At 34.8% G+C, this 17069-nt stretch overlaps 1 protein-coding gene across 6 annotated transcripts in view; it reads right to left on the reverse strand.

Moving 5' to 3' along the window:
- Nucleotides 1-17069, reverse strand: part of LOC110097570 (DCN1-like protein 3) — a 72612-nt gene that overhangs the window by 39175 nt on the left and 16368 nt on the right. For 2 of the 6 annotated variants that reach the window (XR_003699811.1, XR_003699809.1), the window contains exons 6-10: nt 10529-10625; nt 10370-10415; nt 4209-4297; nt 3773-4120; nt 3327-3442 (exon numbers count right to left, since the gene is read on the reverse strand). Coding sequence is in view for 4 of the 6 variants with exons in the window: in XM_020824142.2 (XP_020679801.1) it covers nt 3786-4120; nt 4209-4297; nt 10370-10415; nt 10529-10625 (567 nt within the window). In the remaining 2 variants the exon portion in view is untranslated. Of the gene's footprint in view, nt 1-3209; nt 3443-3607; nt 4121-4208; nt 4298-10369; nt 10416-10528; nt 10626-17069 lie in introns of those variants that run through there. The other 4 variants (XM_028692452.1, XM_020824063.2, XM_020824142.2 and 1 more) reach the window with 3 other exon arrangements.

Here is a 17069-nt window from a genome sequence, read left to right on the forward strand (position 1 = left end):
TTTATATTAAATGAAATTAGATAGTTCTGATTGTTGTCTAATAAAAGAAAAAAGAAAGAATTATTTTCATTTAAATTTTGAGCATGATAAAATGTATTTTAGACCTTTTGAAATTATTGAAATAATTGGTAAATATGCCTATCAGTTACAGTTGTCAAATCATATGTCAGAACTTCATAATACATTCCATGTATCGCTTCTGAGAAAATGGACATCTTACTCTGGAAACCACGTGTCTATTGAAGAAGTTGAGGTTCATTTAAACTTGAGATATAGAGAAGAACTAAAGAGGATTGTGGCTTATGATGTTAGAGCGTTAAGAAACAAGCATATTCCAATGGTTAAAATTCAATGAAAGAATATAACTGAAAGATATTCTACTTGGTAGAAAGAGTATGAGATGAGATAGATGTATCTAAATCTATTTTTGTGATTTTGAGTCCGAGTTTTGAAATATTAAGGATGACACTTTTCTGAGGAGGGGAGAATTGTGATACCTCCAGATTCAATATTTAGTTCAAACTATTTTGACCCGATTAAAATGATGTAATTTCTTGAATGTTTATATTTTGAACTCTTGTGTATGTGCATGGGAATGCTTGGTATGTATGAGAAAGCCTGCATGTATTCCAGAATGGGTCTCGAGGTTGTTTACATGTTTATGAAATTCGAATTTTTCCCTTGGGGTGTTGTGACGTTGGGTTTAACAGCACCCCAGCATGAGTCTCGAGAAAATTTGCATTTAATTTGGTGCTCCAACACACGGTGGGTGTAGCAGTGTTGTGGGTTTTCTAAAGAGCGTCATGGCCAGTAATGCGTGGCATTGTGGTGCCTGAGAAAATTTGATTATTTTAAAATATCTCAAACCACTATTCATTCGATTCATTTCATTTGAGGCAACTGACTTAAAGAGGGAAAGGGAAAGATCCTAGAGAGAAAAAATATGATTTGAGCAACTTTGAGTCATTTTCTATTGTCGGCCAAATTTAAAGAGTTGTTCGGATCAAGGTATATCACACAATGTCTATCTCAATTTTTAAAAATATATAGAGATTTCTTGAATTTTCTAATTAAATTTATATTTTTATTATTGAAAAATGGGGATAACTTTATACCATTAAAATTTTTATCCTGTAACTTTTTGTATATCATAGAGATTGAGATTCTGAATACTTTGAATATTTCTTGAAAATTTTACACCATTTATTCTCAAATGTGCACCTTTTTAATTGGACATAAAATAATCCTGAACCAATAAAATAGTGTAGTGCAATTAAATTCTTGAAACAATGTTATGCATGATATTTGATAATTTGATGAAGTTTTGAAATAATATATTTTCACTCATTAGTGTGTTATGTTGCCCACCGTTATAGCAAATTGGGAGATTTTCCACTATGTTCCTATATGATTTAACTTTTATATTGAAATGAATTATGTATTATATTTATTAATTTATACGAATTTTGATGTGAAAAATATCTGCTAGAAGATATACTGAGAAAATTTGATTATTTTAAAATATCTCAAACCACTATTCATTCGATTCATTTCATTTGAGGCAACTGACTTAAAGAGGGAAAGGGAAAGATCCTAGAGAGAAAAAATATGATTTGAGCAACTTTGAGTCATTTTCTATTGTCGGCCAAATTTAAAGAGTTGTTCGGATCAAGGTATATCACACAATGTCTATCTCAATTTTTAAAAATATAGAGATTTCTTGAATTTTCTAATTAAATTTATATTTTTATTATTGAAAAATGGGGATAATTTATACGAATTTTGATGTGAAAAATATCTGCTGGGAGATATAAGGGGTCAAAATACTTTGGATTCTATATAATATAAGGAATATTGAACTCTCTAGAATTTTATTTAATGGGAGTCATAAGAGACTAAAATCTTGGATTTTGTCCAAAAGAGGTGGAAATGTCTGTTGGGAAATAAGGAGTCATAAATTTTATATTCTAATAAGGACTGAAAAAATATGCTAACTCTATTATGTAAAATAAAATTCATATGAAATTTCAATCTATTCAATTTATCACTATTTTATTTAAATATTTGGATAACGGCTATGCTATTATGATTTCCTCAGCATAGTGAATTCTTATATTGTATTTGATAATTTTGGAACGTGTTTAATAAGAAAAATATTTAAAATTTTAGATCGGTATTTATAACCTACTGAGCTTTTTTAGGTTACCATTATTTTGCATTATATTTTCAGGGTTCTGAAAAGGAAAGAAGGTTATTTGAATAGCAATCTCAAGAAACTGATTTGAGTCTATAACTGCTACTGATTTTTGTACAGTTATGACTAATTTTTATTACTATGTTATATAACTTTTATTTATAGCTATACATTATGATTGTATATGTATTTTTTACGATAGATAAAAAGAGAATTTTTTGTGGATAAGCTTATTTTTAGTACTTTACTTTTCGAAAGAATTTCTAAAAAAAAATTAAAACTTAGATCTTAAGTTTCACATGTTAGGCTGTTACAGCTCAACATGATAAGATATGATCAATTTATTATTATTATCAGATTGGGTTGTAACAGGTTACGTCCTAGGCTAGATTGTTGGAGGAAGAGGAGGGGAAAGGAGACTGTTGATGACGCTTTGGAATAGCGGCTAGACAGCATGTGCAGGTTGGGTGGCTGGCAAATAAGGTAGAGATGAGCTTGAGCTTGCGGGCTCAGGCGGGTTACAACGTAAGTGTTGTAGACAAGATGGCGAGAGGGAGATCGAGCAAATGAGGAATGGAAGGTAAATGAGGAGGACCGTGCATGATTGAAGGGGTATGAATGATAGTGTAGGTCGCATACTCGAGCGACGGGAAGAGGATATCGGGCAACGGTAACAAGAAATTTATTTCTTTATATTTGTTTTATTCATTTTTAAAATAATAATAATAATCGATGTATTGATTTTTTTTTTTTTTTGGGACAAAAATCTCATCACTCTCAAAAATGGATGTCATGTCACCTTGTCTATGCAAAAAAAATTCCGCTTTCAATCGCACAGAGACTCCAGGGAAAATGATTATCTATTTTAGCTATTAGGGTTTAGTCTTTATTGTGCCAACGCAATCCATTTCGCAGACAGACCTTGTTCGGATAATTTGATTTTTTGTTGACACATTCAGAGCAATATTCACACATCGCGTCTTCATCATATTTGATTGAGTCAACCTCCAAATAGTTATAGAGATCAACATATACTAAATTAATTAAAGAAAATCTTTGAACATATACTAAATTAATATGAGTTATATATATAGAGAGGAGAAGATGAGAGATGAAATGATATAATAGTTACCCATCAATCAGCAATGGCGGGCAACGAGTCTAATATGGATGGTATCACTGATCGTTTGTCAATGCGTTCCATGGAAGACTTTCGCAGAATCAGCACCCGAACTTATACCACAGTTCCTATATGATTTAAATCAACTACCATCAGGATACAATATTCCAAAAGCATAGAAAGACTAAATATCCATCGTACAAATCCAGGCTACAAATTATAAAATAAACAAAGTAAAGGTTGTATGAACGAATTAACCGAAGACGAAACAAACAAAGAAGAATTGAACAAAGTGAAGAAACTAAAAATGAACAAATTATTATTATCAAGTTGCAAACCAGCTCAGCTTTAAAGCAGTCTTACAAATAAAAAATAACAATGATTATAAAGACCCAAATATATATATATATATATATATATCAAGTAGAGACTCAAATATTGCAGAGTTTGAACCGAACTTATGTGGGAAAGTCAAGTGTAGGAACCCTTATGTTCAAACTGGAAACAGCAGCCTATTAGCAGTTGCCCTTCAAAGACTTTAGCTAAGCCGTCTTCCACAGCACATGCAGAAGTTTTCAGGCAAGCAAGAGAGCCATGTTTAGCCATGTCTTCTGTTGTATCAGCCAGAGCTGTAGCCATGTTTGAGTCCCGACGTCCTCGTCTTCTGAGACCAAAGCTCTGTTTCAATCTCTTGAATCTTAGGCATGCCAAGTGCGATTTATCGATCAAGGACTCTTCTGCTTCCTTGTGAACTCTATCACTGTCAGAAAAAAGCTTCCTCTTGGATCCAGGAAGTAGAGCCAATCCTGCAAGAAGAACAAATCATGTTGAGACTCTTAGAATCACCGAATTTGTTAATTAATGCTAAAACAATGTTCCTGAGGAATTGGATACCACGAAAAGTGCTTGGTATGCCAGGTTCAGCTTGCATGTCACTGCAACTGCGGTAAAACTCTCTGCTGCTACTGTTAGATTGATTGATACTGCAATATTTTTACAGAGTAATTTGTAAGTAGGCTGCATGGTGTTGAAATTATAGATTAGGTATCATGTGAGATGCATACAGGCAGAACACCGTTATCTTTTTCCAGTTCTTTTAATTGTTCTTAATTTGCTTTTGCATCTTTAAAATCTTGTTCCTATGGCTACGACTTTATCCTACTCATCAAGGGCTTCTATACTTTGCTATTGTTTATGATTTTGAATGGCAAATTTTGGTCGATGGGTTTCCAGCAAGGCCTCTATTCTCAAAGTAATTCTATTCACAAAGAGTATTCCATGAAGCTTATAAATAGTGTATTCGACACGCATGAAAACAACTTTTATGACTTGATGAAATTTACTTTTGGATGGGCAAATCATGCTTCTCTAGAAATTTATTATTTCGTACGTTTGAGACCTGAAAAATTCAGAGAAAAAAGAATATCTCCTTATCTAAGTGTAAGATTTGGCTTTTTAAAAAACTTGCACTCCCTCCTCGTTATTGGTTAAAATTTTGATTAAAGAACAATTCTTCGGTCAACACCATCATAAGGGATTAAGTAGCACAAATCTTTTTTAACATAAATGGATCCATTTCGCACTCCCTAAGCCAATCATCTTCTCTCTTCATTAGCAACTTTTGCAAGTCACTTATGGACATCATAAAGGGAAGTATAGCATTCCATTTGCAAAATTGACAATTTAAGTGAGGTCTTCAACCCATAAAAGTACAACTTTTACAACAACAACAATAACATCAAGCCTTATGATGGACCGAACAATTTAATTGGGAGGGAATCAAGAAGTTTCCTAATCTAGAGGAAGCTATTTAGGAAGGTTCTTAATCAAAGTTAAATTATTTAGGAATGTTTAAATTATAATTATGATGAAATTTTTTAAGCAAGAGATCTAATTTGAATTCAAAATCTAAGAGGGAATTATTTAGAGAAAAGGAGAAACTAAGTGGGGATTGTTTAGAAAAGTTTTAATTACAATTGAGAGAAAATTAATTAGGGAAATAAATCTAATTTGAATTCAAATCTAAGAGGGAATTATTTAGAAAAAAGGAGACTGATTTGGGAGGGAATTAAGGGAGCCTATTTAAGGCTAACAATAGGGTGATTTCAGAGAATGTTTTGGGAGTTCGCTGAATTTAATTTATTTTTAGGTTATTTGGGCTCTAGCCAATAGCTAGGGATTTGGAAGAGCCATATCTTCCTCTCAAATTGAAGATCCAACTGTATCTTGTTATTTTCTTTCATTTATCTTGCAATAAAAATAGCTTAGGTGTGTTCTTCCTAATTTCTTATTGTTGTTCACTGATTTCGAGAAAATTGTATCTACTTCCTATTACCTTCATCCCACTTCGTTAGATCGGCTACATGAATCTTCTTTTTTTTTCATTGTGTCATGTTAACAGTCTAATTCTCACTTAAATCTAATAAAAAATGTCATTTCTAATCAAGTCTTTTTAGGTCCTACCTCTACCTTTCCTAACATAGGCCTAATCTAATACATCTTCTCTCCTAACCGGGTCATCAGAAGGCCGACGTTTTATATGACCAAACCATCTAAGGCGACTCTCTCTAATCTTATCAGCCACTGGAACTACTCCAAATTTTGAAAGGCTTAAATTCTGATCATCCGAAGACTTAAGATGAAAACTTTACATATATCCAATTTTCTTTCAATTGCACTTTATATAATTAAACTAATCGAGATTCATTTGAGGTATATTCTTAGGATACCTATCCCAAAGCATGTTTGACAAGGAGTTCACCTTTGATTCAACCCCATCAACAAACCAAGAAGGTGGCAGTCCAACTCAAGCCCAATTTTTTTAAAGAAGGCCATTATCTCAAAACCTTAAACCCATAAGTTTTTTTTTTAAATTTATTTACATTAGGAGCTTAAAAAAATGAGCGTACAAGAAGGCCAACTAAGCCTTCAAGGAAGAGGTTAAAATCGAGCCCTTCTTCAAAGGAGCAACCGAGCAACCAATCATCTTCTAGCACCCAAATTGCATGTGATCTCCTATGTGCAGATCTAAATTCAAGGGCCTCAAAAAGTTTAGGATCACAACGAAAAGCAAACTTTTTTGCATTGTTTGATTAATTTACATCCACATTGCATATTAGACTTGTTTTAGGCGCCCATACTCAAAAAAGGCTTACATTAGGTGAGATATTTAGTTAGAATATCATGTATTTTCAGTAAACTATAGCAAACATCAGCAGTTTCTACTAGTATTATATTTTTCATAAAATATGTCCGTTTAATAATATGACACTCACTTAACATCCCATGCTTTTAACAAAAAAATTAGCAATAGAGAACTATAGTCTTAAAGTTGATTACCAGAACGAATAAAGCCTGGAACAATAAAGCATATTATTAAAAACTATTAAAGAGGTGTGTAGCAGGTGCGAAGGTAGCTCTACAAAGACAATTGTGCGTGTGAAAACATTCTTAAAGCTAATCACCACCTAGGAGAAACCTTGGGTGTTGATTAGTTATGGTTTTTAAAATAACAATGTGATAGACCGGCCGATTTGATAGGGAGGGATTAAGAAAGTTTCCTAATTAAGAGGGAACTATTTAGGAAGGTTCTTAATCAAAGGGAAATTGTTTAGGAATATTTTGATTACAATTAGGAATGAATTATTTAGGTCAAGAGATCTAATTTGAATTCAAAATCTAAGAGAAAATTATTTAGGAAAGAGGAGGAATTAGGGGGGATTATTTATGAAAGTTTTAATTATGATTGGGAGGGAATTAAATCTAATTTGAATTCAAATTTGAGAGAGAGTTATTTAGGAAAAGGGGGCTGATTTGGGAGGGAATTATGGAAGCATATTTAAGCCTAGCAATAGGATGATTTCAGGATTATATTTGAAGCATGGTTTAAAATTGCGCAATATGAGGCTCGCCTTGAGGCCCGCCTTTGTGCAATTTTAGTAAAAAACGCCTCGATGCTTACACCTTGAGTTTTTTTTATGAGGCTTGGGCCTCAACTTGGTTGAGGCCTGCTTCAACTCACTGGCATAAGGCTTATGCCTCACGCTATATATATTAAAACTTACATAAATGTTGAAGTAAATGCCCGACATTGGACTTTATAGGAGAGGAAGAAAGGGAGAGAGCAGTTCACCATAATGATGATTCAAATGAAGAACCCCTTAGTGATGACACTGCTGATAACTTATGAGTTCTTATGTGATATGTCATTGCTATTTATTTTTGAAAATTGGAATTATATGCTAATGAAAAGAATACTGAGATTTGGGAAAAGATAGAATTTTGAGTTGAACTATATTTCATGTTGTCTTATTATTGAGAGATATTTTGATCTCACTTCATATCTTATGCTTTTTTATGTTTTATATTATTCACTCATTAGTATATAAAAAATTTATCATTTTATGTTTACGCAATCTTTTGATTTTGAGGCTTACGCCTCAAAACGCCTTGAGGCTTATTCCTCACCTCACGAATGAAAAACGCCTCAATACCCGAATACTCAATTTTAAACATTGGTTTGAAGTTTGCTTAAATTAGAATTTCCTAGGATATTTAGGCTCTAGCTGACAGCTAGGGATTTGGGATAGCCAAATCTTCCTCTCGAATTGAAGATCCAACTGTATTTTGCTATTTTCTTTCATATATCTTGCAATAAAAAATAATTTTGGTGTGGTTTTTTTCCTAATTTTTATTTTCGTTTGCTAATTTCGAGAACAAGTGCATCCACTTCCTATCAAATTCGTATCAGAGCACAATCTGGGTACCTATGGAGGGAAGAAAGGTAGAAATGTTGGAATGGGATATCAAACAATATTTCAATATGATTTTGTAAGAATTTGAGGTTTCAAAAAGCTATTTTCATCCATCCATGAGAAGATCGATAAGAAATTTGCCATCATACAGTAGATGATATAGAAGATTCTTGAGGGCCAAACCAAACTGATAACATCAAAGGTAAGAGCATCGTTGACCAGTGATGTAGACAAAGGGGGGGTCAACACTAGTCCAAAATAAATCATATTTTGGCTTCCCTTGAGTCTAGTTTTCTCATCCCCTCCGGAAATCCTGCGGGCACTTTCCACCATTTCTTCTCGGGCTTCTAATCTCTTTCGTCTCTCCGCAAGTGCCGCTCCACCTGTATCCTTCTTCTCAAAGTGCAGCAACTTTAGGGTGTCTGTCGTGTTGTTTGTAAGTCGTCGTCATAGTTTTTTTTTCTTGTTTAGTTTAAATTGAAATGTAAGAGTTTGTTCTTCCCTATTGTTCTCGTCCCTCTTCCTTCTCTTTAGTCGTTTTCGTCCGTAGAAGTCCGTCGTCTTTTTTTGTTAAGCAAAAAATATAGGCTCCCTATATGTTTTGCTTACATCAACCGGACAAGCAAATGAAAAAAAAAAACCCTAATATAGGGATATTAGGGATAATAAGGGAGAATCAGGAGGTGAAAATTTTTGGGGAAGAAGAGGAAAGGTCATCTTTGGAATCACTTCCGAGGGGAAATGATGGAGTAAGATTTTTGGTGAAACTGCGTAGTTTGAAAGAAAAAGAAGATGGGGAGAAGATATAAGCACTAAACATGGTTCAACCACTCTTACAGTAATATCGAGAAGTGTTCCAGCCAGTTCATGGGTTGCTTCCTCCGCGGGAACACAAGCATGCTATCTTTGGAAGGACAAAGTCTCACATATCAGTGTTCTTCTGTACCATTCTCCCCAACTTCACGAGGATGAGATGGAGAGATTGATCAAGGAGATGCTGGAGGCAGGAATCACTCGATCTAGTGATAGTCCATTTTTCAGTCTAGTGCTATTAGTTCAGTGCTTAAACAACAGTTTCCTTTGTTCCACCTTGCGGACAAGGTGACACTTTGGGAGGAGAGCATTGATAGACTGGTCGATTTGATTAGGAGTGAATAAGAAAATTTCCTAATTCAGAGGGAACTATTTAGGAAGGTTCTTAATCAAAGGGGAATTGTTTAGGAATGTTTTAATTACAATTGGAAAGAAATTATTTAGGGCAAAAGATCTAATTTGAATTCAGAATCTAAGAGAAAATTATTTAGGGAAGAAGAGGAATTAGGGGAGATTATTTAGGAAAGTTTTAATTATGATTGAGAGGAAATTAATCAGAGAAATAAATCTAATTTGAATTCAAATTTGAGAGAGATATTTAGGAAAAGGGGGCTGATTTGGAAGGGAATTATGGAGCCTATTTAAGCCTAACAATAGGATGATTTCAGGAATATGTTTGGAGTTTGTTGAAATTAGAATTTCCTATGTTATTTGGGCTCTAGCCAGAAGCTAGAGATTTGGCAGAGTCGGGTCTTCCCCTCGAATTGTGATCCAACTGTATCTTGCTATTTTCTTTCATATATCTTGTAATAAAAATAGTTTTGCTATGTTTTTTCTTCCTAATGTCTTATTGTTGTTCGTTAATTTCGAGAAAAAGTGTATCGACTTTCTATCACAATGCAAAATAAATGAAAGTTAGACATATGAAAATGTATTAGAATTATGAAAAAGTATTAGCGAAGATTGTAGCAGGTGCTGAGGTAGCCCTGAACAAGCAATTGTGCTCGAGAAAATATTCTTAAAGCTAATCACTACTTTAGAGAAACCTTAGGTGTTGCTTGGTTATGGTCTTTTAAAATAACAATGAAAAAGAAATGAAAGTTAGAATTATGAAAATGATCAAGACAATAATTACAATCACTTCAACAAAATCAATTTAATGACTTTAAAAAGTCAATTAAAAATAGACTTTACTATGGTCAAAAGTGCTTTTAGACAATACCCCATACCGACACATACTTCAATTTTCAAATTGGATGTTATATTTTAAATATATTTTTCAATTTTTTTCAAAAACAAATCCCAGGATTATTTTTAGCAATGAATTATCAACCTACATTAAACTCAATACTAACATAGAAATTTCATTTGGGCACCTCGTAACCACATTAAGGAGAGTACAAAAGATACAGCCTAACAATAGTTGTACTAATTGTACAACTGTATAAATTACTAATGCGTTATAACAACCCATATAAGGAGGCAAACCTGTACATATGCTCAACAAAATCATCAATGAGCACAGGCCAAGCACCTGCATGACGAATAAAATGATAAGATACCCTCAATGTGAAAGTAATTTCTTAAACGAAATATAAGATTGGAAAATTTCATATGATGCAACCCCACAGAAAAATCATGGACTACCTTTCGGATCATAACCATCAAGATCTTCATTTACACATCTACTAAAGGCTAACACTTGTTGCCATGTATCCACTGATATATTGTGGCGTTGGTGCTCCTGGGTGTGATAGCACACTAAAACAATGAGATTCACGGAACAAGAAATATAAAAAGAATTAAGATGAAACAGATCAATAACACAAGTTCGGCTCTTATAGGTACAAAAATTACCATTAGAAAGAGGAAGATTCAATGCATGCAAATGCAAGAATAAACACAATTTTTCATCAGTCAAAGTAGTCCGATAAAACATTGCATTAATTTTTCATGCTTCTTACAGAGTACAATGCATTGACATGTCCCTTTATTAGCTTAACAACATCCTAAAACACTCACAAACTCGTCAGTTTCCACCAAAATTTAAGCACCTTGTATTAGCAAATACATATGGACTATAATCATCATCATTAGCCTAAATCTAGCAAATTGGAGTTGGTTGTATGATTCCTCTCTCCATAAAACCCTATTGTGTGAAATGAAGTTTAGATTCATTTTATGAAAATCTTATTGCACAATAATTTTTTTAAAAAAAGAAAAGCTGGGTGAACCCATACCATTAATAATAAAAATTACAAATATTCAAACATGATCAAAGTAAAACAAAAACAAAACTGGAACAAAAGAGAGAAACCAAATAAAACTCAAATGGTACTAGAGAGAAGCTCTAACGGTCTAATCGGTAGTAGAATCTGCTCCCTATTTTTGAAAGCTTTTTCCCTTTAGCATAGTTGATCTAGAAATAAACAAAATTGATGATTTCAAGCCAAGGACATTCTCCTTTTTCTTGTTACAGAGGCATTTATCTTTCCTTTCAATCCAAATGATGAAAATCAAAGAAAAGAAAACATCCCATAGCTCTTAGAAGTATTCTTTGAAGTTAATCCTCCAAGTGGTGAAAAGAGAATTCAATTTATCTACAAGAGATCTAATTCCAAAAAAATATTATATTTGGAAATAATATGGCATCATGAGAAGACATGAAAATCATCTTCCAAAATTTCCTTAACACATATCACATTTGGTTGATTGGGTGATACAATCATTAAACAAATAGATATTGGTAGAAATTTCTCTAGTAAATAATCCAAACAAGTACTGCAATTTGAGGGAATAATAGAATTTCAAATGCAATATCCTAGGCATATTAAACATCCCTATCCATCATGAATGAATAGAAAGATATGATCAAATTGCAATCATCAATTGACTAAGAAAAATAGGTATATCATGATTGAAATCAAAAGTAATATGAATAATGAAAGAGTAAGGAAATTTCTTCCTATTGTTTAAAGGAAATGTAATAATTCCCTTCCATAGAATGTCATTTGACCTCGGGAATATATTAAGAAGCAATAAAGTTAAAGTTGTTATTATTCCTAGCGAATGTGAATAAATTGTTGAATTGAGTGGCAGGAGAGAATTTATTCAACCATATATCTTTCCAAAAGTTGATGCTTTTACTATTGTAGATTTTTTAAAGAAATCCTGAAAGAAGAGAGTGAATAGTTTTACTAACTCTGCTTATAAAATTGAGGCGACCACAAACTATTAAAAAAAAATCAGATAAAATATTTTATCCCGAACAATATGCTAGCAAAGGATTCTTTGTTAGGATAAAAATATTTCTATATGCATTAATTAAGAGAAAAATATTTAGCACACACAAGCTTTTAATACCAAGACCATATTTATCATTGCATCTGCAAATATCCATGAAGACATCTTCATGAAAAAAAAAATCCTTATAAGACCATCAATCCTTTATTCAACGTAATTAGGAATCCTAAAGAAGTAGCATAGAGGGATCCAAATAAGCATCAAGTTAATAATGGAAACTTTTCCACTCAAGAATAGATATCTCAGGTCTATTGTTTAAAGTGATAGTGAAATAGATGGTGATATTATTAGTAGAATTCAAGTTGGATGGTTGAAAGGGAGGAATGTATCAAACCTGTTGTGTGATATAGTAAAGTACCCCTCAAACTTAAGGAAAAATTCTATAAGATGGTGGTGAGACCTGCAATACTTTATGGGGCAGAATGATGGCATTTAAAATAGAAGCATAAAATTAAGTGTTGCAGAGATGAGGATGCTCAAGCGCATGAATGACTTTACACTCAAAGATAGAATGCAAAACGAGTATATATGTGAAAAGGTTGGAGTAGCTCCAATGATAGATAAGATTACAAAGAGTTATCTTAGATGGTTTGATCACATAAAATGTCAACCTTCTGAGACCCGGTTAGGAGAGTAGATGTATTAGATTTGGCCTGTATTAAGAGAGGTAGAGGTCGACATAAAAAAGACTTGGGTTAGAAAGTGATAGAAATTAGCTTTTTTTATTAGATTTAAATAAGAATTTGACTCTTAATATGACACAATTAAAAAAAGATTCATGTAATTGACCCCACATATTGGGATAAAAACTTGATGACAATGTTCGATTTGAGCAAAAGAGATCAAAATTGACGAACTATGAACCCGAATGTTACTTGATGTTGCCCAAACGTCGTCTGATTGCAAAACAGACTTGTCATTGAGCTCAAAACATCAAAATTTCCCAAGGACCCTCTCATGATCAAATCGAGTGAGGGCAGTCGAAAACGACAGACTACAGAGGAAATGCTACTCGGCATTGCCCAAATATCGTTTAATCGTAAAACGGACTTCACCGTTGCATCCAGAACGTCAAAATATCCAAAATGGATACAAAATTGCTCGGGTCACCACACGATGCGAAAACGTGAAATTGACCTGAGTTTCAAGAAGATAACACGCAAATCGAGATGCATGAGGGAGAAGAAAATTGCATGATAATGTTGATCCACCTCTGCTTATATTATTATATATATTTATAGATATAACAAAAAATCATAACCTAAATCTTATATTTCCAACCCTTTATCCTTGTGCAAAACATGCTCCTAGCCGACCTTATCCCTTTGCAATTTGGCGCACAAATCCCTATCCATGTCGAATGGCAATGAGGAATATACCCCCACTCACAAAAACCTCCCTCAGTCAACCACTCTCTCATTTTCTTCTCCATTCATCTCCAGCACTCTTAACTCGACCTCCCACAGCACGCCATCCAACCTGCTACTCATCTCCCACTCAAACACACAATTCCAGCTCCCACCTCTTTCGAAATCCCTCTTCACGCAGCCCCACAAACCTCTCGGCCTCTTCTCCCTCCTGTGCAAGAGATCAAAGCTCAGCTCTCTTCTCCTTTTCTCCATTCTCAGCATAGCAGGCATCTACGACCTCTCTTTCCTCTCCGTCCCCCTCACTCACAAGTCTCCTCAACTCCTTCACGTGAACTTGTTGTAGCTTCCATCGAATGATCTCATACAATCCCATTGCCCACCAGCGAAATACGCTCATACTCAAACACCTGCCAAACTCCCTTACCCAAGATTCTTCCTCCCAATTAGATAAATCGTTCAACTATTCATCCCCTCTTCCCATTTCTTCCCAGCCACCTGCAAATTTTATCATGCATCCATCTTAAAATGTACATTTTTGCTAATTTCAATTTGATTATCATATACTTTATTGGTCTAATTGCAATTTAATAATATTTATCTTTTAGTCTATATCTTCTTATTGCGTTGTACAACCAAGGTACTCCATTTTAATCACCTAACCTAATCTCTAGAATTATAACATCTATATCTCCATCATCTGAACAAAATGTCCAATATATTTAAACCAATTTGACGTAGGTATCACTTGATCTCTTAAGCCAATGCTAACTGACAATTATAAATTTTGCACACTAAAATTGTATATTATATACTCAGTGCACACCCACATCTACTAATCCGAAACCTATTTATGCAAAGTGAACTCCATTAGTCATTCAACATATCCTGACTATCAATAAATTAAAGTAATGATTTGTGCCCATAGATTTCCATTTTTAAATCTGATATAAAATATAACTATCAGAAATCATTCAAAAAGTATACACACTTCATCTTCAACAAATTACATCCAATGTTTCCACAATTACATATCACTTCACCCTTCTCATGGCATCAGAATGAATTAAGATAGGGTGCAACGACAATGCCAGCACCATTGTAACAATGCGATCACCAATTCAAATTACAAAAACAATCTCTTCTGAAGCATAGGGAAGGCTACAAAGAGTAAACTCTAAGAGTACAGGAACCCTTGTGCAATGGTTATGCTCTTGCATGGCATGAGTCAAAGCGTTCATGTGGGCACAATTAGCCTTAAGCAGTTGATGGACCGGAGATCAAGGATGTGGGCCTAGGAGTGGGGGAAAGAGAGGAGAATTAAAGGGGTTGGAAAGGGGAGAGAATTAAAAGAGTGGATCACTTATCAAAGGAGGTGGGACAAAAACATGGAGTGAATTCAGGTTTTGGGGAGAAAATAGGGAGAGCTATATTAGGCCTTTTGTTAGTATTATTTTTCTTCATGCAGATTTTGTGAGCGTTCTTGTTGTCAACTATTTTTGTGAAAGATTCTAGCGGCATCTAGAGTTTGGGAGAGAAGGTCCTCTCGAGAGAGGACCATTGTATCTTGTTTGTTCGTATTTGCTTTCTTATCAAGAAATTATATTTGGTTTGCTGAAATTTATTATTTGTTCGCTGATTTTTGTTGTTCAAGTCCTAACAAATTGTTATCATAGCAATTTTGTTGAGAACGATGGCCGGGAAAAGAGTTGAGGCGTTCGAAGAAAAGTTGGAGGGGGAAGTAAGGAAGCTACAAATGGACGTAGGATCGTTGAATCAGTGTTTTTTAGTGATGGAAGAAAGGTTTGAGAATCTAGAGGAGATGAAAAAGTGGAAGTTTGAGTTTCAAACTAAAGGGGAAATTAGGAAAATGCCATGTTGAATGAAGACGGTGAGGTGGAAAGTATAGGAGAAGGGGAGGGAATACCCCACCTTGAGCCTCTACCAAGAAGGGGAATGGATAGATAATATGGAGGTAGAAAGGAATGTGAATAAGAGAACAGCCAGGTTGAATTTAAAGGAATAGGTGGATACGAAAGGAGAAGGGAGGAGAGGGAACCGTTGAGAGACCCCAATGCTCGCTTCATGGGAGGCATGAGGGCGGAAGGGGAAATTGGGGCGGAGGAGATCCGAAGGTCAGGAAGCTGAAAATGCCGGTGTTTGAAGGAGATGATACACAAGGGTTGGTCTATAAAGTGGAGAGATATTTTGTAGTAAACAGGTTAGCAGAAGGTGAGAGACTTATGGCATTAGGTCTATCTTTATGTCTTGAGGGGAAGGCACTTGCATGATACTAATGGAGAGAGGAGAGGTACCCAATCCGCTCATGAGAAGAGTTTAAGGATTGCTTGTTGGAGCGTTTTCGAGCCAAGTAAGATGGGGATTACTATGAGCAATTATTTGCATTGACATAGGTAGGCACTGTAATAGAGTATCAGGAAAGATTTGAGCTTTTACTGGGTCGGGTAGAGAGGTAATCGGAGCAGTGTTGGAGAGCAATTTCATGAAAGGCCTCAAATCAGAGTTGAGCAGTGGTACAGGTGGCAAGGCCCTGTGATTTGGGGGAGGCAATAGAGTTGGATCAGCTGATTGAGAACAAGAATTCACTGCAGAGTAGTAAGGGGGTCAGTTTGGGAGGTTTTTACCGCACAACAACCGCTTTCTTGGCATCTAAGGTGCAAACTATACCAGTTCAAAGGAAAGCTCCAAAGGAGGGTGGTTCAGGAGTCCAACAGGAAGGGAAACTTAAAAAAATTGATTGATACTGAACTGAAAGACAAGAGAGCTAAGGGGCTATGTTTCAGATGCGACGAGAAATTTACAACGGACATAGATGTAAAAATCGTACCTTGCAGGTTCTCTTTCTGTATGATGAGGAGGTGGATGAGGCAAAGGCAGTAAGGGAGGAGGTAGAGGAAGAGAAGCCATTACACTTGGAGGTAGCTGAAGTTTCATTGAACTCTATAGTGGAATTTATCACAAATCATACTATGAAAGTGAGGGAATAGATAGGAGGAGAGGCGGTAACGATCTTGGTAAATAGTGGGGCTACACAATTTTATATCAAACTAGGTGGCTGAAAAACTTGGGCTGAAACTGTGGACATTGGATGTTTTGGAGTGATGATGAGCACAAGAAAGATGGAGAAGAGCAAAGGGATATGTCAAGGTTTTGTGGTAAAGCTGCAGGGGATTCACATCAAGTAGGATTTTTTTCTATTGGAGTTGAAAAGTACTGTTTTAGATATCTTGGATCTATTGTTCAGAGTGATGGTGAAATAGATGGGGATATTATCAGCAGAATTCAAGTTGGATGGTTGAAGTGGAGGAATGCATCGGGCTTGTTATGTGATAGAAATGTACCCCTCAGTCTTAAGGGAAAATTCTATAAGATGGTAGTGAGGCCTGCAATGCTTTATGGTGCCGAATGTTGGCCATTAAAAGAGAAGCATAATACTAAGTTAAGTGTGGTAGAGATGAGGATGCTCAGGTGGATGAGTGGCTTTACACTTAGAGATA

The sequence above is a fragment of the Dendrobium catenatum genome, unplaced genomic scaffold (assembly GCF_001605985.2).
Source record: "Dendrobium catenatum unplaced genomic scaffold, ASM160598v2 fragScaff_scaffold_156, whole genome shotgun sequence".
Taxonomy (NCBI): domain Eukaryota; kingdom Viridiplantae; phylum Streptophyta; class Magnoliopsida; order Asparagales; family Orchidaceae; genus Dendrobium; species Dendrobium catenatum.